The sequence below is a fragment of the Channa argus genome, chromosome 13 (assembly GCF_033026475.1).
Source record: "Channa argus isolate prfri chromosome 13, Channa argus male v1.0, whole genome shotgun sequence".
NCBI lineage: Eukaryota > Metazoa > Chordata > Actinopteri > Anabantiformes > Channidae > Channa > Channa argus.
In genome coordinates, this window is record NC_090209.1 from 15,810,446 (window position 1) to 15,833,346 (window position 22,901).

Below are 22,901 nucleotides of genomic sequence, written 5' to 3' on the forward strand. Positions count from 1 at the left end.
TTATTTATTTGACAGTATTTGTCATATAATTTTAGTTTTGTTTTTTTTTTGTTTGTTTTTTAATCATACATTTGGAAATTTCATTCAACCTTTGTCATTTTCCTGTCTGTTGCCATTTTCCTGTTGAGGTCCAATTCATCCAAAAGCTTGTTAACACAATAGTGGATTTGAAAATGTGTGGCGCTTTTTGTATGTTGGATTTACAATGTGGGATTTAAATGTTAATCCTATATTACAGGTTGCTTTTTTTGTACTATGGTCATGTTTTAATTGTCAGGTTTTAGCTGCTGTGATACCTTGCTGCTCCTTGTAATACCTCTTACTGAAGTAATCCTTCTGTTACATATGAAAAATGTTTTTCATAATTGAAATTTTGGTGAGAAACAACTAAACATTTTATGATTTGTTGAAAAGCAATAATTTTTCTGCTAACATCATGTCACATGTTCATTATACTATTACTCCATTGTTGCCTTCCCCTGGTTCTTGCCACTGCAACCAATCTACCAACTCTCTTAGCTCCCCCATCTTCCACGGTTGTGTAAACGAGCACCTGGCCGACCGCACGCCCTCGCCTACCTTTTCCACCACAGACTCCGAGATAACAGAGCTTGCGGACGAACGCCAGAGCGAGATGTCTGACTTGATTGATGATGAGGCTTTTGTGGACGACACTAGCTCAGACACTGGCACTGAGGAGGGCTCGGATATTTTCAGCGACGGCCAGGACCCCTTCTATGACCGCTCCCCCTGGTTCATCCTGGTGGGAAGGTTGGTGACTGGCAGCGGCATTCCTGCATAATCTACACACAAGCTGGGAGAGGAGTTTGGGTAGATGTTGTCTTAGTTTGGTTTATTTCGATTACTCAGGTCTAATGTAGAATAAAGTAAAACAAAGATTGAAAAGACATAAAAATGTAAATGTAAAAAAGAATAATTTTACATAGTTTTAGAAATAAATTCCTGTAGATGTTTTGCACTCAAAAAAAGCAACATTTAGGATATTTCCTGATCAGATTACGTATTCAGTGCAGCTTTACATAGAGAAATTTGTTGAATTTAGTCAAAGTGATTGTTATGATTTTTATTTATTTTTTTGCCATTTAGCTCCCAAAAAACTGAAAAGCTGCTATTGTTTTTATTCTCTCCCATCTCCCAGTATGAGGTCTCATCCCGCACCATCGTCATAGCACTGACTGTATTAACTACCATATGTGTATAAAAATTACATGTATTTGCTGTGTTCAAATTTGTTAGTTGTGTGTCATGTTTTCACCTTTTTTTTGTTTTTGGATTATGGTTAAATCATTTGTTTTATAAATTTGTTTTAACATTACTCTAGAATATATTGAATGTATTGTACTGTAGGTATACACACTAAGTGGTAGCTGGGATTCACATAGCTTTGTTGTTTTGTATTTATTTTAAATCATTTAGATAAAATAATGTACTACAGCTGCTTTTGAAATCACAGCACATGCTGTACCAACCCTGCAGCCTCCCCACTGTTTAACATCAAAGCTTAGTGATAAACACCATGTGCCAATCTCAAAATAAGACAACTAATCAGTACAGGCTTCAAGTCAACCAGACATTCTGCAAGAGTCCCTCAGCTACCTGCGTCACTATGACTTCAGAGGTCTCATAGATTGATAACTCTCTGGTTTGGCCATGAGTCTCCCATCACACTAAGGGAGGGAAGCATGGAAAGTGGGTTGGCGGAGAAAGAATAAGTCACCAGGGGTGCAGCAAGACAAATCTATGTGGATACAAATAAAATGTCAATGAGCATGTGAGTGAGAGACTGACATTTTCCATAGCACTACACAATAAACCACTCTTTCACAGCCTGTGCTGCTGCATCTCAGGAGGTCTGTCATCACCCCTGTCACATAGCTTAAAAATAAACCAGATGGTTTAAGCTGCTGCTAATTTCACTGCCCAGAAGCATCTTTGGTTTTTTGTTCAAAACATAACAGGAAGGTTATCTAACAAAAAACACACACTATTATGATTTCTGCATCTACAGACTTCAGTAGTTGTTTCACACTGCGCCAGAATCAGGTTTTCATGTTTTTTTTTCCTTCTTACACCCAGAGCTTTCGTGTACCTAAGCAACCTGCTATATCCTGTAACGCTGGTTCATCGTGTTGCCATAGTAACAGAGAAGGGAGAGGTTCAAGGATTCCTGCGAGTGGGAGTCCAGGCTATAGCAGGTGAGTAATTAATAAACATCTCTATGATGTGTACACCCAGGTTATATCTTGCTAGCTGCTCAGTTATGTGATATTATATTTTAATGTAATTGCTGTGTCTGATATCCATTTTTTATAAGGCAGAAAACTGAACTCTGTAAGGTATTTGATTTCAGCGTGTAAACATTTTGACGGGCCTTTCCAGCCCCTATTCTGGAAGGGATCAGAAAATTCCCTTAGATTCTGATTGTAACTTTTGATGTTCTTTGCCAGTTTTGGATGACTGATGTCTCATAGATCTTGATAAAAGAGTGATTTGTCTCTTTGTAGCTGATGAGGAGGCACCAGACTATGGGTCAGGAGTTAGACAGTCAGGAACTGCCAAGATTTCTTTTGATGATGAGTACTTCAAAAAGGTAAGCCCTGAGTCAGATGAAAGGGGTTTTTTGTGTGTATAGGGCAGTAAGTGTATCATTTTTGGGTTAGGTTGGGAAACTGTGTTTTGTTGACTTATTTACACTTCTATTAATTGTCAAAAAATAAATATAAGAATACCTTTATTCTGTGTTCCAAACATTATATAGAATGGAACCACTTAAATGGAATTTCTTCTTTCTATTTCTTTCTACCAGCTATATGCTAATGTCTTCCTCCTCCTACTCTTAAATCTCTTTTTCGTCAAATCAGAATGACATTCCATCCACGGTTATGACCCGTTCTGGCTTGTCCCTGGAAGAGCTGCGCATTGTGGAGGGACAGGGTCAGAGTTCAGAGGTCATCACACCCTCAGAGGAGCTCAACAGGATCAGTGACATGGGTATGGCTGCCAGACCTTGTCCACATCGTAAATTTTACACTCTCAGCCCGAATGGGAAACACACTGGGAAGATGGTCCTACTGAATGCAGAGCAACTTAAAATGTCTAGTTATGAGATTTTGGCTGATGCAGTTTTTCATGTGTTTTAAAGGAATGTGTACAAAAGGTATTTGATGAGTGAGAAACAGAATTTGATCTCCAAATCACAAGCTTCATAATGTGCAGAAACCAATCACATTTTATTAACAGAGCTTAGATTTCCTGTGCAGGTTACATAGCGAATGCAATGTCATTTTCAATAAATCATCGTGCAATGAAGTTTTCCTAACTTTACATTGTTTCTTCAGACCTCAAACTGGGTAACATTGCAGACACTAAGCTGAGCTATTCTGATGGTCTGGCAGGCCAGCTGGAGGTGGGCAGCATCTTTACCTTTCGTGTTACCATGCTCCAGGCCAGCGGCATCCCCTCCGAGTATGCTGATATCTTCTGCCAATTCAAGTGAGTTCATTGTGCTCCAAATAACAGGAGTTCAAGTTTGATACATGTTAATTGTCTTTTTCATTGTAATCTGAAATTGCTGACTTTGAGCCAATGCCTTGGTCTTGTTTTACCATTCACAGTAGCACACTTACTCTTGTTTACTTGTCAGTTTCCTGCATCGTCATGATGAGGCTTTTTCCACCGAGCCTCTGAAGAACACCGGCAAAGGAGCTCCTCTGGGATTTTACCACGTCCAGAATGTGAGTACACATACAGACACACACACACACAAGCTTGCACATGCACAAGCTGTATTTTATTGTAATTATTTGTAAAAATCCCTTTTTTGTGCTGTTGGAGCAGATTTCAGTAGAGGTCACAGAATCCTTTATTGAGTACATCAAGAGCAAACCCATTGTGTTTGAAGTATTTGGCCATTACCAGCAGCACCCTCTGCATCTTCATGGCCAGGAACTGATCAGGTTGGTGGTGTTATTTTATATATTTGGATATGCTGGATTACTTAAAATAATTTATTTTCTATTGTACCAATGACTAAGATTTGGTACTGTAGCTTTTATCCAAATTTTGCTTAATATAAATTACTTAAATTAAACATTTTTTACAGTGACACTGAGTTTTTGGTTTAAATTTTTAAAAAATAATTTTTTTTTTTCTTTTATATCAACAGTCCTCCAACACCATCAAGGAAATACTACCCTATTCCTATGCCTCTCTCTAAACCAGGTAATGTCACTGCAACATATGTTCTTCACCTGTCATCATCATTTTTATACATTTCTTATGTTCATTATGTTTAGACAAGCATGCCTCATATTTCCTTCCACTTCTCTTTCATTTCTTGCTTCCTTTGGATGCCTTTTTTTGGTCATTTAATTTAACTTTCCCACCCTCCATAATCCACTTGCCCAACTTTGTTGTCCCTTTTCCACATCTCCTTTTTCACATATCCCCTCCAATTGTTCCCCGTAATTATTACAATATCATACATTATAATCCCAGATCATACCCGTAAAATAGAGTTGGTCCGCTACCTGATGACCGGCTATATGAACGACAAGGTGCTGGACACCTTGTCCGAACATGCAAATGCTCTGGCCTCCTCTGCTCTTGCCAGTCTGGAGGACGAAGCTAACCAGCTCTCTCACTTCCCCTTCCTCCCAGTGCCCAATGACCCTGTGCTAATTGTGCCCAGGCACCATGGTTGGTACAGGGGATAGCTTACTGCAGTAGTTGTTGTAGCGGTTATACTAGTTCTGTGCTTTGCTTTTTGTGGTCCTTTGTGACTGCAGGCTATAGTACTAAAAAACCCTGCAGTGTTTTTGTGTGCTTCACTTTGCTACAAGTCTATTTAAGTACAGTCAGCTCAGTCCAGATCTCTCCTGCCGCATAGAAACCAGCATGAGTGACACCTTTAGGTACATTTGCTGCACATGCTGACTCTTAAACCAAACAGTAAAACAAGTATTTATCATAATCATGGATTATCATGGCAGAGCATGCACAGCATAAATCAGACTCTAAGGGCTAAAGCATTTATAGGATCAACAGCAGGCCAATTACCATAGTCTTTATTTGAAATAATGTACATTTGAGCTACATTGAACATTAATGAATGTAGCTGTGTGCTTCAGAGATTAGCCAGTTTCAACAGGAACATAATCCTGATGTGTCAGACAGCAGGGTGCTGTCAGTATGGGTGTAATCGGTGATTTAGCTCCTCATAACATTTCAGTATGTGCAACTGTTGGTTTTGAACATATTGTGTTTCATTTCAGGTTTTCTGTGTTTAACCTATTTTTTTAAATTATATTTTATATTCAGCACCTCCTTTAAACATTTTTATTACATTTTGGGCTCAGCATAAGCAAAGTGTTCATCATTTATTCAGATCGATGTATCCAATTTACATAATTGCTATTTAACTCATCAGTTTATTCATCCGTGATCTATTTTCTTTCATCCTCTCTTACATACAGGTAGATTCCAATTTGTCCTGTTTTTTCTTTGTCAGTTCCAGCCACCAAGTTGAACACAATCACCAAGTCTAACCTGGGCCAGTGTGTCAGCAAGTACGATCTGCTGGTCTGGTTTGAGATCAGTGAGCTTGAACCTACCGGAGAGTGAGTATATAACACATAAAAAGTTAAGTTAAAAGTCACGTGATGTAGGATCCCAAGATTCATTTCAAAGTGCTCTGAATAATAATAAAATTAAGTTCTAGCAACATAGGTTTACTGCACAGGAAACAAGGGAAACAAATAAAAGAATAAGAAGACTATAAAACATATTTTAATCCAGATATTCAAGCTGCACCAACTAGCTTCATGTACTGATCCACTAAATCCTAATTATAGAAATATCACCTTTGTAAAAATATGTCGCCAGATGTCAGAGCCTTTTAATAACTAGTTGTTACACTTGATAGTCACAAATACAGTAAAAACCTAATAGGGTAATAAAAGTAAAACCTATTGTTGAGTTTTGTAGAGACAAGTAAAAAAAGCAGATCTGGGTTTTCTAGTTCATGTGAACTATGAAAAGATTTAAATGGTATGACTGGTCTGACTCCACAGGTATATCCCAGCTATAGTGGATCATAGTGGAGGACTGCCCTGTCATGGCACCTACCTACTGCACCAGGTACTGAGGGTCCACACCTTTCTTACTAGACACACTACTTATTGATTCTTTCAGTTTGCCTTGTGCACAGATCTTTTTCCTGTGTGGGGGTGTATTTTCTTTTTCTTTCTTTTTTTTAAACCAGTAAATTATATTCTTCTTTATAAGAAAGATTTATAAGCTTAATAAAGTTCTACTGTAGCTGTGTCTACTCTGATCCTAAGCTCCTGTCATTTTTGCTGTAGGGGATCCAGCGGAGGATCACAGTGACTCTTATCCATGAAAAGGGGAGTGAGCTCCACTGGAAAGATGTCCGTGAGCTGGTTGTGGGTGAGCAGTCTTCCCACGGGGATTACTAGTTCCAACTTTCAACAGCAAACTGGAACCAGTGACAATAGTCACGGCTCAAACTGTCAGAACAGTAGAAGAAAGTGTTTGTTAATTTATCCAATCACACAGAAACTTAGTTAATGCCCTGATAGTATGATACGCAAAATAAATAGTTTGTGAGGCAGAACTGAAAACAATTTCAAGAGACATTGCAGGTGGTTCTCCTTTGCCTGTAGCTGTTGGATCAAATAATTGAATTTCAGTAACTGAGCAAATGTTTCCTATTTTTTGCCATTTATATTCCATCCATCCAAAGTCATTTAAGCTCTTCTGTTGACATTATACCGATGTGGTGTTCTGCTGTGTGCACCACCAGGTCGAATCCGAAACAAAACTGAAGTCGACGATAGTGCTGCTGATGCTGTTCTGTCCCTGAACATCATTTCTGCCAAGAACATCAAGTCATCGCACAACTCCAACAGGTAGCTGAAGTACTCTCAGAGCTCTGATTGTCTTAGGTTCTACTTGAAAAACAGGATGTAGCCAGTAGGTTCACCCCGTTTAGGTGCAAGTCTTTTAATTTGTTGTGACCAAGTGAAGGTTTGTTCTTTTTTTCTGATTTCAGTATTTCTGTTTGACTCTCAGCTCAGGCCATTCTACTGTAGACAAACTGATAAATCAGTCTGTAATTAAATGATTGACATACTTACTGTATATTGTAGTTGATATACTGTATAGCTTTTCAATTTGTTGCAGTTAAGAAAAAGTAGGTGGGTGTGGTGATATGTTTTGACTTATGTATTTGTCCCTGTCTTTATATTTCCTGAAGGCACTCTGGAATCATTGCATGCACATTTCCATTTTCACAGCTATTAATTTGCTGCGTTGTCTCTGTTGCCTGACTGTTTGTGTTTCTCTCTTTTTTTCTGTGTACTCTCTTTTTTTCTCTCTGCTGCGGCCGGACTCTTGATTGTGCTCAGGCTTTCTATTGATAAGGATATTGATAGGTACCAGTGAACAAAGAACATAAGGCTCCTTCTTTGGAGGAACTTTATGGTTCTCTTTAGTACTATAAATTAATAGAAATTAGTTCTCTATAGTTTGTGTTTTTGTTTGCGTGTTGCATTAGGTCTGCCAAACTCTATACATCTATATTTAGTATCTAAAAGCAACTATTCACTTACAACTTGTCTGAGAATAAGCAAAATCACTACTACCCCTGTTTTGTATTGTGATTGTGAGCACAGAAGTGTCTTGATCTTCTTTTGCACCCAAGATTGCAAATGAATGTTTTCCTATTAGCCGTGATTAATTGTACGAGTCTTAAATCAGTAACAGCAAAAGCAAATGAGGCATCAACTGAGCAGTTCTTGCTCTCTGGTTGTGGGTAGGAGCGCCCCCTGCTGGTAATAATAACTTAAACATTAGTCTATTAAACAATGGACTGTATGATGACTGCAAATTTATTTATTCATTTTGCTTGGTATGTCTGTCACACAAGCGCTTTATAGTGTTACTGACGGTAACTTCTGCTTTTGTTGTGTTGTCAAGGTCTCACCTCAGTGTGTTTCTTCACATGTCACTACTAGGGATAAGTGTGACAGCCACGTCAGTGATAGCACAATGTTCACTACTTAATCCATTACGGTTGTCCTCACATTATCAGAAACAAACATCTGAGTCATCTAAAGTTATTTTCAAAGTGGTGCTCTGGTCTGAGCATACAGATTATACCCGTTTCAGTGTAATGCACCAACGGACCAGGATTTTCTAGAAGATAATGTGTGACATTTTTTTGGTTTTCCCCTCAGGACTTTCTACCGATTTGAGGCGGTGTGGGACAGCTCTCTGCACAACTCCCTCCTGCTAAACCGAGTTACTCCATATGGAGAAAAAATCTACATGACCCTGTCTGCATATCTCGAGGTTAGTCACTGCTCATACTCTGTTGCACATCTTTGCACTGATCTCTATTATATGACTTTGGGTGGCAGCATGGTTAACATACAACTCCCCCTTCACAGCTTGACCACTGCATCCAGCCTGCTATTATTACCAAAGACATCTGCATGGTCTTCTACTCCAGAGATGCAAAGATCTCCCCTCCCCGATCCCTCAAGAACCTGTTTGGGAGTGGATACTCCAAAACTCCCGATTGGTAAGATTTTATATATTCAGACACATTCACTTCTTTATTACAAATAAAAGTCAGTTGGATCTTACTTTAAAAAGCTTTGTACTTAATTACAGCAATCGAGTCACTGGCATCTATGAGCTGAGCTTGTGTAAAATGTCGGACACTGGAAGCCCAGGTGAGCAGACAGATAATACTTCAAATAAATGTTTTAAATTAAGTTGCTTGTTGATTATGATTCCTCTTGTAGCTTTGTCCTAATGAGTTATTTGTCCTGAGCAGGAATGCAGCGGAGGAGGAGGAAGGTCCTGGACACATCAGTGGCTTATGTTCGTGGAGAGGAGAACCTGGCCGGCTGGAGGCCCAGAGGAGACAGTCTCATTGTGGAGCACCAATGGGAGCTGGAGAAAATGGAGCAGCTCCATGAGGTTGGTCCTGGTTAAATTAATGAAGAGTAGAATAAAGCCCTTCCACCTCAGTATTAAATACACAAATTAACAGAAAATTAACTCGTTCCTAACCCTGCTCTTGTCATTCATCCAGGTGGAGAAAACCCGCCACCTGCTCCTGCTGAGGGAAAAGTTGGGAGAGGCAGCTCCAGTGGGAACAGCTCCAACCACCAAGTCCCTGAGCGAGTCACTCTCCCCAAGCTTAAGCTCAGGCACCCTGTCCACGTCCACCTCCATTTCTTCACAGATCTCCAGCACCACCTTCGAAAGCGCCATCACGCCCAGCGAGAGCAGTGGCTACGACTCCACCGACATTGAGAGCCTTGTGGATCGTGAGAAGGAGCTGGCTACTAAGGTGAGAGTAGTTTTTGTATGATGGGATATTTACTGTGAAGTTTTACTCTATGGTGCACGTTGTCAACTGGTAACGACTGGTAACTCTTGTGCTATGGACTGATTGGCGTCATTGTTGTTGTACTGCAGTGCCTGCGTCTTCTGACACACACCTTCAACAGTGAATATAACCAAGTGGTCAACAGCATCAGTGATTGCAAGGTGAGAAATGATTTTAAAAATAGAAAGAAAAAAATTAAACTGTTGTATCACATACATATCTTTGGTTTGAGTTAAATGCTCACAATACACGCTCAGTGTATTTATTGCTCTGTTTGTTGTGTCTGACTGTAGCTGTCTGACATCTCCCCAATCGGACGTGACCCATCGGTGACCAGCTTCAGCAGTGCTACCCTCACCCCCTCCTCTACATGTCCTTCTCTGGCTGATTCCCGCTGTGGCTCCATAGACCAGAAGTAAAACATTTATTATCCACACTTTTGATCTACTAGTGTCTGTGCAATACATCTAGCAGAGCCTTGTTTACTCTCAAAACACAGTCACTGTCTGTAGGTTGTGGTTGTTATCGTAATGCTTACTAGATGTACTTTGTTCTTAAGGACCCCAGAAAACAGCTCTCGTGCCTCCAGTCCCTCTTGCTCAGACTATGAAAACTTCCCAATGGTTCCCACTCTAGAAACTTCTTATCTAGCGCGGGCTGGAAAGAATGAGTTCCTCAACTTGGTGCCTGATATTGAAGAAATGAGGCCAGGGTGAGTAATGCCATGTTTGCTCTGCTGCCATGCTGTTGTTTTAATGCTTTTCTCTTCTCTTTGCTGCTGTGTGCAGCAATTTCAAAATGTCAAACTGAGAAGCATCAAAAAACAACCCTGTTTTGTTATCAAAGCATAAATAATATGAATTGATTTGAACTAAATTCTTTTCACAATCCAATTCATTTCACAACAACTAACCTTGCCTTAAAAATGACTGGAATTTCTTTTTTTCTTTTTTTTTTGTCTTTTTGTTGATCAGGTCTGTTGTGTCAAAGAAAGGTTTCCTGAGCTTTATGGAGCCACGCTCCAACTCATGGGTGAAGCATTTTGTTGTCGTTCGCCGGCCCTACGTCTTCATTTACAACAGTGACAAGGACCCGGTGGAGCGAGGCGTCCTCAACCTGTCCACAGCACAGGTGGAATACAGTGAAGACCAGCAGGCCATGCTTAAGGTACAGCACTGCCAACAATAGAATACCTGACAAATTCACACAGTAAATACACTTGTGTCTCCTGTTAGGACAAAACACAGATTTCTCAGTACATTTACATTACATGTTGTACATCATTATCATCAACACTCAACTTTCACAACTGATAATCTATTTTAGCAACCGAAAAACATGTGTGCGCACATCTGTACAACTCCCAATGATGTACCATAGAACGGTTTATTTGCTGTTTGTTTCCAGACTCCCAACACATTTGCTGTGTGCACAAAACATCGAGGAATCCTGCTGCAGGCCAACAATGAGAAGGACATGAACGACTGGCTGTATGCTTTTAATCCCCTGCTAGCAGGAACGATAAGGTAAAGGCACATTCACCTATGCGAAGTGCAGCTTTACATGCTTCAGAAGATGCATTCTCATCTTATCTCCACAAAAACTCTCCTCCTCCCACAGATCCAAGCTGGCAAGGAGGCGCAGTGGCCTAATGAAGAACTGAGTGAGTCGACCGGTACACAGGAAAGTGCGGCTTCCATTCTTTCTTTAAAGCCTTTGAACATACCAAGTGTTAACACTTATTAATCTTTGTGATTCTTGACGGTTTTCTCTTGTAAGTAGACTTGTGGCTTAAGTCTCCTTTCATGCGACTAAAAGTTTTATTTCCAGAGAAATTTGCCTCCCTCTCCCTCTGCCAACCGAGCTTTTCTCCTCTCTCTTTCTCTTCCCTACCTCCTCCTCAGCTTTTTGTGTTTTTATTTTTATGATAATGTTTGGGTCTAATTTTGTTCCGCTTTGTTGTCATTTCCTCACTCCCTAACTAGTAGCATGTTGTAATAGTCTACTTGTGTGTGCACGATTTTTCAGAAACTGTTCTTTCTTGCCACAAATTTTCAGTTTGGCAATCATCTGTGAAATTTGTCTCTTATCAGTGTTATTTGTCTCCCAAGAAAGGTTTTATTTTGTTTGACTTTTGTTGTTTTTTCCATAATATGCCCACATGATGACTGCAGCGGTCCTCAGGAGACCAAGGTTTGCTTATATAAATATAATAATAATTAAAACAAATCAGTCAACACAAAGCTGACGCCATGAAGGGAAAATATAGAAAAATCTCCATGTGAGTTATGCTCTGCTATAAGGCAAAACTACTTCAAGAAATATTGCTGCTAATGAGTTTTGTTTTCTACCTACTGTATGAGATTCTTCTAAACAGCCTTTGGAATCAAAATGTGAGAAATTAGTCCCAACTCAGCAAGAAATGAGGGCAGCACTTTATTTCCACCATCATCTATGATATAGATCCCACTTCCTGTACATATACCAACTCCAACCCCTAATAGTATCAGTGAGTGATTAGAATCATGCATTTGTGCCGACGTCATAAATACACGCTAAAATGCAGAAATATATGGAAAATAATCCATGTTTCAGCAGTGAAAACATGATGACGGATTGTCCCTGCAGAAGTAGATATTTGCCCCCGTGATTTTACTATTTCATCTCAACAAAAAACAGGGTTTCAAGTAAGATCACAAGTAGGATGGAGATGAACACTAGTTTTAGGAGAGAATATAATTGTTCTGGGATCGGTGTGGTAGTTATCTGGCTTTAACACATTCCTCTCAGCAGTTTTTTCTCGTACACTAGCATATTGAGATCTCAAGCGAGCCTTGTTTGCTAATGTTTTATTTAACAATCACATACGTGTGGTACTGAAGGCAAAAGACAACAGAGTGAAACGTGAATGAGACAAATTTGCGATGCTCTAGCTTTGATACCAGTAGTTACTGGATGAAACTGCTAACACATAGCCTGCAGGACTCATAGTAATACAGTGCACCCCATGACTCCCCTTGCTGTCACATCAGTGTTGGGTGAAATCTTTATAAAGTGAAGTACTTACTGTTCAGTAGCACCACGCATTATCATGTGTTCATTTTCTGTTTGCATTTTCAAATTGAAATATCATATATTTATTTGGGTTGAGGATACTTTTTGTTTTTTAACTAACATTGTTGTTTACTTTTTCTACTATGCTCTTAATCATTCCATAGTGACGTTTTATATGAAATGTAACAGAGGGCATATATTTCTGAATTTCTAACTGTTTTGCTGTTTAACCTTATTTTGCACATTAACACATCTATAGCAAGGTGACGGCAGATTACATGTTTAGTCCAAGATTATTTCTGAACATCACGAATGATGTTCATTCATGTTATGTTAAGGCTACACTTGATAGCTGTTTATTAAACAGGTTACTTGAAAGAATGAATTGATATTAAAGGGACAGCATATGCGCAAAGGTTTTATTTCTGATATTGCTTATGAAAATTTTTGCTCTGTGCATCGTAGTACAGCTGCTACGTTGGGCTCCTGGTGAATTTGGTGCCTCTATCTCTACAAATGTCAGAACTGTGATAAATACAGATGGGTATCAAGACATACTGGCCAGACAACCAGTAGTACGCCCACTGTAACATACGAAAGGGAGCTTGGCATGAAATGTGTTGAGATGGACGCACCTGTTGCCTGTTAAAATTATTAGTGAAATTATTGGTGACCTGTCTAATTGTTTGCTGATAGAAAGACAAAACAGTTCCCTTAAAAGTTAAAATAAATACAGATTGCAGAGGGTCACTGTCCGACAGGTCAGACAACCTGCTGGTCAGAGAAAATCTGTTTAATAGTTTCAGAGAAAGTGATTTGTCCATCAAGGAAGCCATGTAGAAAAAAATAAGGATTGAAAATTATCTATGCGCTGCTGAGAACGAGTGCATTGTTCTTCGTCAGATCCACACGAATAAATGCCAGAGCAAACATTTTCACTTCATTGACTAATTTGCATAGATTATTTTGGGATTGTGTATTTATTGTTTGCAATGTATAACCTATATAAGTTTGCAGCTCTTTGCACATATTAATAAAAGGTTCAACTAACTGATTAAATTAAGTCTGTGCGGTTTAGTTGTTCAACTCAGAATGAACCAAATGAGAGTGTGGCGGCCTCTTCCAGTCTGAACTCGGAAAGAGTTGAATGTAGTATAAAGATGTGTGTTTGTCCATCGTTTAAAAAATCCAAACAAAATGGGACCCACTGCATCTTTTCAGGGGAGGTGAGTTACAGTAGTGCTTCCTCTTTATTAGAAAGTGGTTTGAGTGGAAATCTGCTTTTGATTTGAAGAATAATTACTCATGCTACCCAACAGTCTGAATTCTAACAAAACAAAGGTGGTTTTTAACTCCTTTTGCTTTTTCTAATATCAGGGAATATAACACAAAGTAGCTAGTGACATCTAAAATGACAGTATACAATTGTTTGTGCTGGTGTCTTTCTTCACCTCAACACTTTTTTTTTCTTTGATGCCTTTCAAACAAAACTAGCCATAGTATTTTCCACCTTCCCCTCTTACATTATCAGTTAACCTTGTTCCCTTTGAAAGACATACAATGACATTAACACTGTACATTATTTGTTAGACTGGATTCATTTTCATACTTATTTTTGTAAATATCTGTGTTGTATGGAGCTTGAATTAAAATGTAAATATGTTTACTGTATTTGTAATAATTATAATCCATTTGCTGTATAGCATAGATGTGTCATGCAGATATCCTAATTCTGTGTATGGTAATCTTGCACCATTGAACTGTTTAGTGTATGAGCAACAATAAAAGTTCAAACTGTGCATTAGCAGAACAAGTGCTGCTTGTTTGTCTTCTCCTTTGTGCACGGCTTTACTCCAATCTTCATATTTTTATAAGCTTCACCTTCTTAAATTATTGTGTAATTATAGAAACTCATTTTTACCTGCATTAGAAACGATGGAATAAATGTTAAAAATGAAAAAAATAAAATAAAAATGTACTGTATAAATATCAGAACATTGTAAATCGACATTGTGAGTTCATAATTTTGATTATAGGTGTGGTTGGTTTAATCTGCTATGCCGCTGCGGAATCTGCGTTAACCTTCAGTCTGTCTTATTCCTGGAGCCACATTTGCTATTGGGTAAGTGGAACAAACACACATCAACTGAGCATACAACATTTTAGCACCAAAATGAAATAACCAGGAAAAAACTGCACTCAGTCAGTAAATCTAAGCTAAGCTTTGCTTTTAGTTGTTCACTGATTCAATATCCTACAGTAAAAGTACGTAAACAGAATAATTTACTTAAAAGTATTAAAAGTAAAAGAGCTCGTTTTACAGAAATACCGTTGTGTCATATGTCAATCGTGACATATGACATTATGTAGTTTTAAGAGTCCATCAGTGTGTATGTGCCATTTGCCTTGTTGTATTTTGAAATACTGTATATACAGTTAGTGTAGTCCAGTGGTCTATTTGGAGGTTGGGATCATAAATCTGGGAGGTTGTGAAATGACTGGTATGAATCTCTTTTAATGTAGCGTATTTGATTGATTTCTAATGTAGAGTACTTGACCTGTTAAATTGCAACATTTCTGGTGTGCTGACGTAATATGACTGACGGCCGGAGCAGCCAATAATAAAACGTAAACCTCTGCTCAGGATTTTAGGCCAATCAGACCATTGTTTAGGCTCACGGAAAGTCCTCCGATTGGTGGTTACTTTCTGTGCGCAGTACGTCGCTCCCGTCAGTTGAGACGAAAAAGAGGAAGTGAAAAAGCACCGAGGAGGAAATCTGAAGTGGACCTCTGTGTGTGAGCTCGACTGTCATTTGTCTCTGTTATTTCGCAGTTATCCTGCCCGCAGTACACCATGGCAAAGTAAGTTCCTAAATACGTTTTAACCTATTTAGGCAGCTGATATAGAGGGACAGTTGTAGTTGAGGCTTTGACGAGACCTTAACCTTTTCGCCCCATTGAATGGGAGCAGCGCTAATCTTCATGATCGAGTTGTATAAAGTCCTAAGTTTGACATTTTGTCTATCAATCCACGTGTAAGAACGTTAACAACGTGAAAGCAGGTTTTGTTTTTTTACAAATGTTTGCAAATTATTAAAAATCAGAAACTTAAAATCTCGCATCTTGCTGTAACATCGTGCTCAGGTGCGTCCAATCAGCTTTAATTTTCGTTGATGTGTCTTGAAATTGGAAACTACCTTTGGCAAATTCACTTGATTGGACGTCATTTACAAAAACAAATGCCCGTGTGAAAGATCACATTGAATCCCAGTAGAACCATCAAGACATGGTGCAAACATAAAGTAAAAAACATTTTAAATCTCGGCGTGTTTCCAACACAACATCAATAATTTCTGGAGCCACCAGGACCCTTCCTAGGTTTTCAATATCTAGGCAAACTAAGTCAAGAAGGGCCTTGGTCAGGGAGGTGATGAATAACATTCACTCTCTGCAGAGACTAGAAAACTTCAGTCAATCTGGACTTGGTGGTAAATCATAGGCAGAAGTTACTTTCAGTATAAATTCATGTTGCAGCTGATGACTGCAATTGTTGCCAAAGGGGCTTCTACAAATTAAAAAAAAAACATGTTTTCACTTTATCATGGGATTTTGAGTATTGTTTAATTGACTAGAAAACTAATAACCAAGGAACATGTATTTTGGAGGAAGTCTGCAATTTGTTATTTAGTTGTTGATATTTATCCTAAGACCAGATGCCCATCAGATCCACACATTATTTTGTCACTGTCTTTACAGAGCAGACATTGCACTAATTGGATTGGCTGTCATGGGCCAGAACCTCATCATGAACATGAATGACCACGACTTTGTGGTAAGAATATTTTTTTTGTATTCTATTCCTGGAACGTGACTAAATAGGTTTGCATCCCCTTAAATTGGAAAGCCAAAAAGAGTAAAACTCCTCTTCTCACTCCCAATTTTGGGAACTAAAATCGGTCGCAAGGACCATTTTTCTACTTAAGGTACTTGTGAATTCTAAATGTTTTTACACTAATCCTGGGAGTTAGGTCTGTTGGCGTTCCTATTTTGTTTGAGTCAGTCATCCCCAAACCTCTCTACCAGGTCTGCGCCTACAACCGAACTGTGTCCAAGGTGCACGACTTCCTGCAAAATGAGGCTAAGGGCTCTAAAGTGATTGGAGCTGAGTCTCTGGAGGACATGGTGTCCAAGCTGAAGAAGCCCAGGAGGATCATACTGCTGGTCAAGGCTGGACAGGCTGTGGACGACTTCATTGACAAACTGGTATGTAGTTTGTGCTAAAAAGGATTTAAAATTAGTTGGGAAATATTGAGTTCTTCCTCGTTAAATAGTTTGTGCTGCATTTGTTTTTCAGGTTCCTCTTCTTGAGGCGGGGGATATCATCATCGATGGTGGCAACTCGGAGTACACAGACACAACAGTGAGTGAGAGAATCACTGTTTAGCAGTAAATCTTGATTTCTGATTGGGGGATATTCTCTTTATACTCATTTGTATTACAGCGGCGGTGTAAGAGTCTGAAAGAGAAGGACTTGCTGTTTGTTGGCAGTGGAGTCAGTGGTGGAGAGGAAGGGGCACGTTATGGACCATCACTCATGCCAGGAGGACATAAAGAGGCCTGGTGATCATCAAAAACTTAGCTTTACCCTTTTAACCTTTGAAGTAGCATGACACAAGCATAGCCATGATGAAATAAATACTTACTAATGAAAACAAAATTTCTTTTCTTTTTTTTTTTGGTAAGGCCACACATAAAAGACATCTTCCAGAGCATCGCTGCTAAGGTTGGAACAGGAGAACCTTGTTGTGACTGGGTGAGTAATGATGACCACAGTGATTAATGAGGCTGTAGGAGCCACTATCTTGTCAAATATTGTCTGCCTTTCCTCTGCAGGTTGGAGATGAGGGTGCAGGACATTTTGTTAAAATGGTCCATAATGGCATTGAATATGGAGACATGCAGCTGATCTGTGAGGCCTATCACTTGATGAAGGATGTTCTGGGGATGGACCATGATGAGATGGCACAGGTGAGCTATATGACTATTACTATCACAGCCATTCTGCACAATATAAAACTATGTTGGCTGACTATATTTTCACACTGTGGATAAAACACTCAGGCTTTTGACAGCTGGAACAAGACAGAGTTGGATTCCTTCCTGATTGAGATCACAGCCAACATCCTTAAATACAGAGATTCTGATGGTACACATCTGCTGCCCAAGATCCGTGACAGTGCGGGACAGAAAGGCACAGGGAAGTGGACAGCTATTTCAGCTCTCGAGTATGGCACACCTGTGACTTTAATCGGTAAGATGAAGAAAAGAACTAGTACACAGGGAAGTATATGGTTTCTACTTCCTGGTTGCTTTCAGTAAACTGTGTTGTCACGATGACATGACAAAAAAAGAATTACGTCACACTTCTAAAAGTTTAAATATGGCGTCAACAAATAAGAGAGACTGGTTAGGACTGTTCCGTGAAAGTTAGCTAACATCCCTCTTCTAGGGAACAGGATTGATTATGTGATTTTCCTTAAGAAGATTGAAGGCTTTTCTAGTGTCCTCTTAAATGACAATAGTGGGATTTGGATTTAATCTCTGCTGTTATGATTGTTTCATGAACAGCTGAAGATCCACCAAAGCCTGCATGTCAAGTGCCTTTAATTGATGTTCAGGTTAGATGTTCTAAAGTCATATTTGGAGTGAGACAGAGGCAGTACAAAAGGCTTCATTGTGTTGGTGTGGGGCAGGCTGACAGGTCAGTACAGTCTGCATGAGTGGATTTCTGCTCCTCAAACAACATTCTTGCCAGGATAGTTCTCTCACAAGGCCCTTTTTCTTCTCCCTGCCTATGGGTTGCATTACCTAGCTGTGCAATTTTTGGCAAGTCATGCTTACTCAACTTTTTTTTTCCCTTTTCCTCCTGCTTGTTCTAGTAAAGTAATTTTCAAATGCAGCAGCGGGCAAGCCCTTTTTTTTTCTTCTTAAATCAATGTGCTCACAGCAGACAAGCCCTGCTTTTACAGCATTATTACTAAGTCATGCAGATCCTCTGGCTTTGTTTCCCTATTACAACGGTATTTGCAGCATGGCTGCAGCATGTCATCAATTCATAGGTTGGTTAATGTTTTGATATAAGATTCAGGAAATGTAAGTAACTCAATCTTTAACAGAGCTGTTTTGTGTGTCGCTGGCTAACCTAGTAGTGTTTTTATTTTTTTATATCAGCTTTTCCACTCAACCTCACTCTCTTTCTGTGCCTCAGGGGAAGCGGTCTATGCCAGATGCCTTTCCTCTCTAAAGGATGAGAGAGTCGTGGCCAGCAGCAGTCTTTCAGGGCCTCAAGGGGTCAAATTCAGTGGCAACAAGGCTGCCTTCCTGGAGGACATCAGAAAGGTAGAACATGCAGCAGTACTAGATGTGTATATATAGGACAGTGAAAAGCATAAAATCTGGTTACACGAAAAACGTATGTATATTGTTACAGAAGACGTGGTTTTTAAAATGGTCATAATTAAATTGTGGCAGACAACTTTTTTTTTTTTTTTTACGTATGTATACAGTATCAGTGTATAATTATTTTAAATGATGGCTTTATATCAAAGGATTTCTTTTCTCTACAGGCCCTCTACGCCTCAAAGATTATTTCCTACGCACAGGGATTCATGCTGCTGAGGCAGGCAGCCAAAGAGTTTGGCTGGTCTCTCAACTATGGCGGGATCGCTCTGATGTGGAGAGGAGGCTGCATTATTCGAAGGTGCATTTATTGACATGTCCTCATATCGCATGTTTCCCTCTATGCTGCTTTATGCAACATTTTGTCAAGAGGTCTTTCACACTTCTGGTGAAAACTGTGGTTAGGCAGCGCAAGAGAGCACTTCTTGAAAGGGTGAGAAAACTAAAATGGAGAAGTTCAAGATTTTAGAAAGTTTAATATTTTTATTTGTAGGACAACCCTAGGCTGAGAGAAAATATTCCTTAAGTCTCAAAGAAAAACACTGCAATAAGGGTGGTTATCTTAGTGTCACTGAGGTGTGAAATTTAAATTAAAGAAACCTAACCCTTCCTGTAAAATGTAACTGAGAAGAATAATGTGGAAATTGTGGTTGTGACAATGGTTTACTCTGTGTAATCGGGTAAAGATGTTTCACAAACCTAAATCAAATACCACTCATGAATTTCAGTTTGCAGCCACTTGCTGCAAACCTTCTTAATGGTGTTTCAACAATACAGATTTTAGTTAGTCCTTTTCTTTTTTTTTTCTTTTCTTTCTTTCTCCTTTGAGCAAAATATTTCTTTCCTTTGCTGTAGTTTAATAACATCACCATTCTCTCCCCAGCGTCTTCCTGGGTAAAATTAAAGAGGCATTTGACAGGGATGCTGAGCTGCAGAACCTGCTGCTGGACAATTTCTTCAATAATGCTGTTCAGGATTGTCAGGTATGATGGAGAAACTTGTAGCTTTCTCACTGACAGACGCATAAATCAGTCGTTAAAGTCAATGGACATGTGGAAACCCAATGTTACAATAACCTTAAAATGGAAAAAAATTATAATTGAGTAGTGATGTTACACTGCTGGCTGTTAGAACAAATGATGGTGGACATCGAGCCTCATTAAAGCTCAGAGGCCTTGAAAAGAGGAAGAGACATGTAGGAGCTGATGTTGAAATATGCCAATAAAATCACAAATCTAAAATGCTCCTCTGTAACTTGGCCATGATATGATCAACAGAGAGTCTGTTCTATGTAGCCAGTACCGAGACGGTTTCTGCATCACATTTAAAGGAGAATGTATATTTATACATATGAGATGTACAGGTCTGAACCACTTATGAATTTTAGATTGGATATTGTACCTAAAGGGAAATGTGATAAATGCCACATATGACCTGTCTTGTGGCAGTTTAATAAACTGTTTTTACAAGTAGTTGCAGGAGCCCCAAACTACTATAGAAGAGGACTCATCCCGTTCTCATTAGAGCAGATGAAATTTGATGTCTTTGTTTAGGAGTCCTGGCGCAGAACAGTCAGTACTGGAGTTCAGCACGGCATCCCCATGCCCTGTTTCACCACAGCTCTATCATTCTATGATGGTTACAGACATGAGAAGCTGCCAGCCAACCTCCTCCAGGTAAGAACATTTGAAGCTGCAGGGCCCTCTGGCATAATGTGCAGGTGTATTACATTAAAGACCATATACAGGAAATTGGTGACTGTGTTTATAACTACAGTACTCATCTGCCCTTGGACCCAGTACATTTGTAAAAACAATACATTGTTTTGTTCATGGTAATATTTTTGTATTATACCAAACAATTTAATATTTGTCTGTGTGGTACCAGAATTGTTTACACTGTTTAATCTTCTTTTAGGCCCAGAGGGATTACTTTGGAGCCCACACCTATGAACTCCTATCGAACCCTGGTCATTTCATCCACACCAACTGGACGGGCCATGGAGGTAATGTCTCCTCTTCATCCTACAATGCTTAACAGGTGCCCTCAGAACACTCAAACAAGATGGAGGGCAGAGAAGTCACCTGTGAGAGAAGAGGAAATGTTACACATTCCAGCTTTATAACCCCACCTAAATATTTAACACCAACCCCGCACCTAGTAACAACTTATCACCCCTTAAAGTACACATTGCAATTTTATTTATTAAAAGTGCAATTGTAGATTGTGTTGTGTTCTTTTCCTTGAGTTTTGTTGTAACAACTTTTTATCATAGTGACATTCGGGGGAGCAACCAAGTGTTTACTCCATCTGGATATCATGTTGACTAGTACGGTTTGGCCCAAGGTTTATGGTGTTAACGCTGGATTAAGGTGAACCATTACACTGCTGTATCGGGCTAAATAAAGATTTCAATCCCTTTATAATTAGCTTGCATGGCCCTTACTGTCTGGGTGTAGTAAACTGGATTGGGAAATGATTTGTGTATATCACTAAATCCAGCAATAAGTGACAAAGTACCTGGTATAAATCTACATAACACAAGGCTTTAGGCTGTGTGTCGGTTGAGAGTCATTATTCAGTGGATCTAAATGTGGATATACACTGGTCATACTGGTCACTTCATTAGGTATTAACTGTACAATCGAATGCAATCCAATACACCGGCTCTGCTATGACTTCTACAAGGTTATAAGGCTCCATTTTTAAGACAGTGAATATTATACAACTAGACTGTGCACATCCCCACTGTATAAAACATTTAAATCTGCAACTGGAACCATAACTGCATCACAATAAACACACGAGACATTAAGGGGTATGTGCAGTATTTTTCATTATACTGTAGTATAGAGGCTGCTAGGAAAATGGTAAAGTTAAAAAAAGGGGAAGGGGGGAGCTAATTTTTCACTGAAGGTTAAAGAACAAATATCTATTCATATATCTACCACTAATCTATTAGAAACAAAACCAACACAATGGAAAAATCTCTTCATAGCTTTGCTCATGTGCATAATTCCTGAGTGAGTATATGTCAGTGCTTCTTAACCTTTGGGTTACGACTGCTTTGTTTTTAGTTTCCCAATAGCATTTTTCTGACGCTCTCACTAACAGAAGGAAAAAACAGTCTGGCTAAAATGCTCACAACTCCCTGACACACAGCCTGTGATGAAGGCTCACAATGCACAAATGGAGTCTGAAACATTCTCACCAATGAACGTCTGTTCATAGAAAAGTTAGTGTGAATAAAAACCTTCTGGCGCTGTACTAAAGCTTCTCAGCTGTACTTTCAGCTTTTGAATAAACCTGTTAAAAATGTTGCCGTCACCTCTACAGGAAGGTGGGATGTTTCTGACACAAGTGTGCGACAGCTCTTATTAAAACTCCTGTTAAGTGGATAACAAAGCCTCACCTCAGTGCACCTGTGCTGCCATAGCTGTGCTGTTTTCCATGTCGATTTTTACACCAAGCCTCTGTTCAGCTGTCCCAGGACTCTTTAAAGACCATCCTTATTTGACTCGTCATGTTAGAGATTCATCCTGAGAGGGAACAAAGCAGATCACAAACATAAACACTGCACTGTGCCTGACTACATACACTTCAATAACCGTAAACAGACCACTCTGTTATCAAAGTGAGGTTCACCACTGTCAGCCCACCATAGGGCCCACTACTAAAATAGTGCTACTTAGTTATTTGCTAAATTGTCTGTGTTCTTGTCGCTTTTCTCTAATACTTAATTATTCTAGGGGATAACTACAATTGGAGGCCTTGTGTTCTTAATAAGGGAAAACACAGGTTGTATTAGAAGCAGAAGAAGCTGTTAGGGTTCAGTGATGGCTTTGCAAGTGGATGAGGCCATCTGCAGACTTAGGACGTAGCGGGTAGTAGGGGTGTCGGGAGCCAGACAGTAAAGTGATACATATTAAAGCAAGGGGAGGAG

The 22,901-nt window shown here is 39.3% G+C and overlaps 2 protein-coding genes across 12 annotated transcripts in view; both read left to right on the forward strand.

Moving 5' to 3' along the window:
* The window catches only part of kif1b (kinesin family member 1B), a 52,960-nt gene extending 38,662 nt beyond the window's left edge, over positions 1-14,298 (forward strand). For 7 of the 11 annotated variants that reach the window (XM_067527155.1, XM_067527159.1, XM_067527158.1 and 4 more), the window contains 23 exons: positions 520-771; positions 2,098-2,216; positions 2,526-2,611; positions 2,883-3,012; positions 3,360-3,513; positions 3,665-3,755; positions 3,859-3,977; positions 4,187-4,242; positions 5,531-5,639; positions 6,093-6,159; positions 6,384-6,468; positions 6,845-6,950; positions 8,280-8,394; positions 8,493-8,626; positions 8,719-8,780; positions 8,885-9,030; positions 9,146-9,406; positions 9,535-9,606; positions 9,739-9,860; positions 10,005-10,157; positions 10,420-10,612; positions 10,853-10,971; positions 11,066-14,298. In XM_067527155.1, the coding sequence (XP_067383256.1) occupies positions 520-771; positions 2,098-2,216; positions 2,526-2,611; positions 2,883-3,012; positions 3,360-3,513; positions 3,665-3,755; positions 3,859-3,977; positions 4,187-4,242; positions 5,531-5,639; positions 6,093-6,159; positions 6,384-6,468; positions 6,845-6,950; positions 8,280-8,394; positions 8,493-8,626; positions 8,719-8,780; positions 8,885-9,030; positions 9,146-9,406; positions 9,535-9,606; positions 9,739-9,860; positions 10,005-10,157; positions 10,420-10,612; positions 10,853-10,971; positions 11,066-11,108 (2,794 nt within the window). In that variant the 3' untranslated portion in view covers positions 11,109-14,298. Of the gene's footprint in view, positions 1-519; positions 772-2,097; positions 2,217-2,525; positions 2,612-2,882; positions 3,013-3,359; positions 3,514-3,664; positions 3,756-3,858; positions 3,978-4,186; positions 4,243-5,530; positions 5,640-6,092; positions 6,160-6,383; positions 6,469-6,844; positions 6,951-8,279; positions 8,395-8,492; positions 8,627-8,718; positions 8,781-8,884; positions 9,031-9,145; positions 9,407-9,534; positions 9,607-9,738; positions 9,861-10,004; positions 10,158-10,419; positions 10,613-10,852; positions 10,976-11,065 lie in introns of those variants that run through there. The other 4 variants (XM_067527164.1, XM_067527165.1, XM_067527166.1 and 1 more) reach the window with 2 other exon arrangements.
* Positions 14,299-15,204: 906 nt separating this feature from the next.
* Positions 15,205-21,388, forward strand: pgd (phosphogluconate dehydrogenase). The gene is made up of 13 exons (XM_067527170.1): positions 15,205-15,361; positions 16,256-16,331; positions 16,583-16,762; positions 16,854-16,919; positions 17,001-17,119; positions 17,243-17,312; positions 17,393-17,527; positions 17,621-17,810; positions 18,768-18,898; positions 19,126-19,259; positions 19,842-19,941; positions 20,512-20,634; positions 20,876-21,388. The coding sequence occupies exons 1-13, from the start codon at positions 15,354-15,356 to the stop codon at positions 20,993-20,995; spliced, it is 1,452 nt and encodes a 483-aa protein (XP_067383271.1). The 5' UTR covers positions 15,205-15,353; the 3' UTR covers positions 20,996-21,388.
* The last annotated feature ends 1,513 nt before the right edge of the window (positions 21,389-22,901 follow it).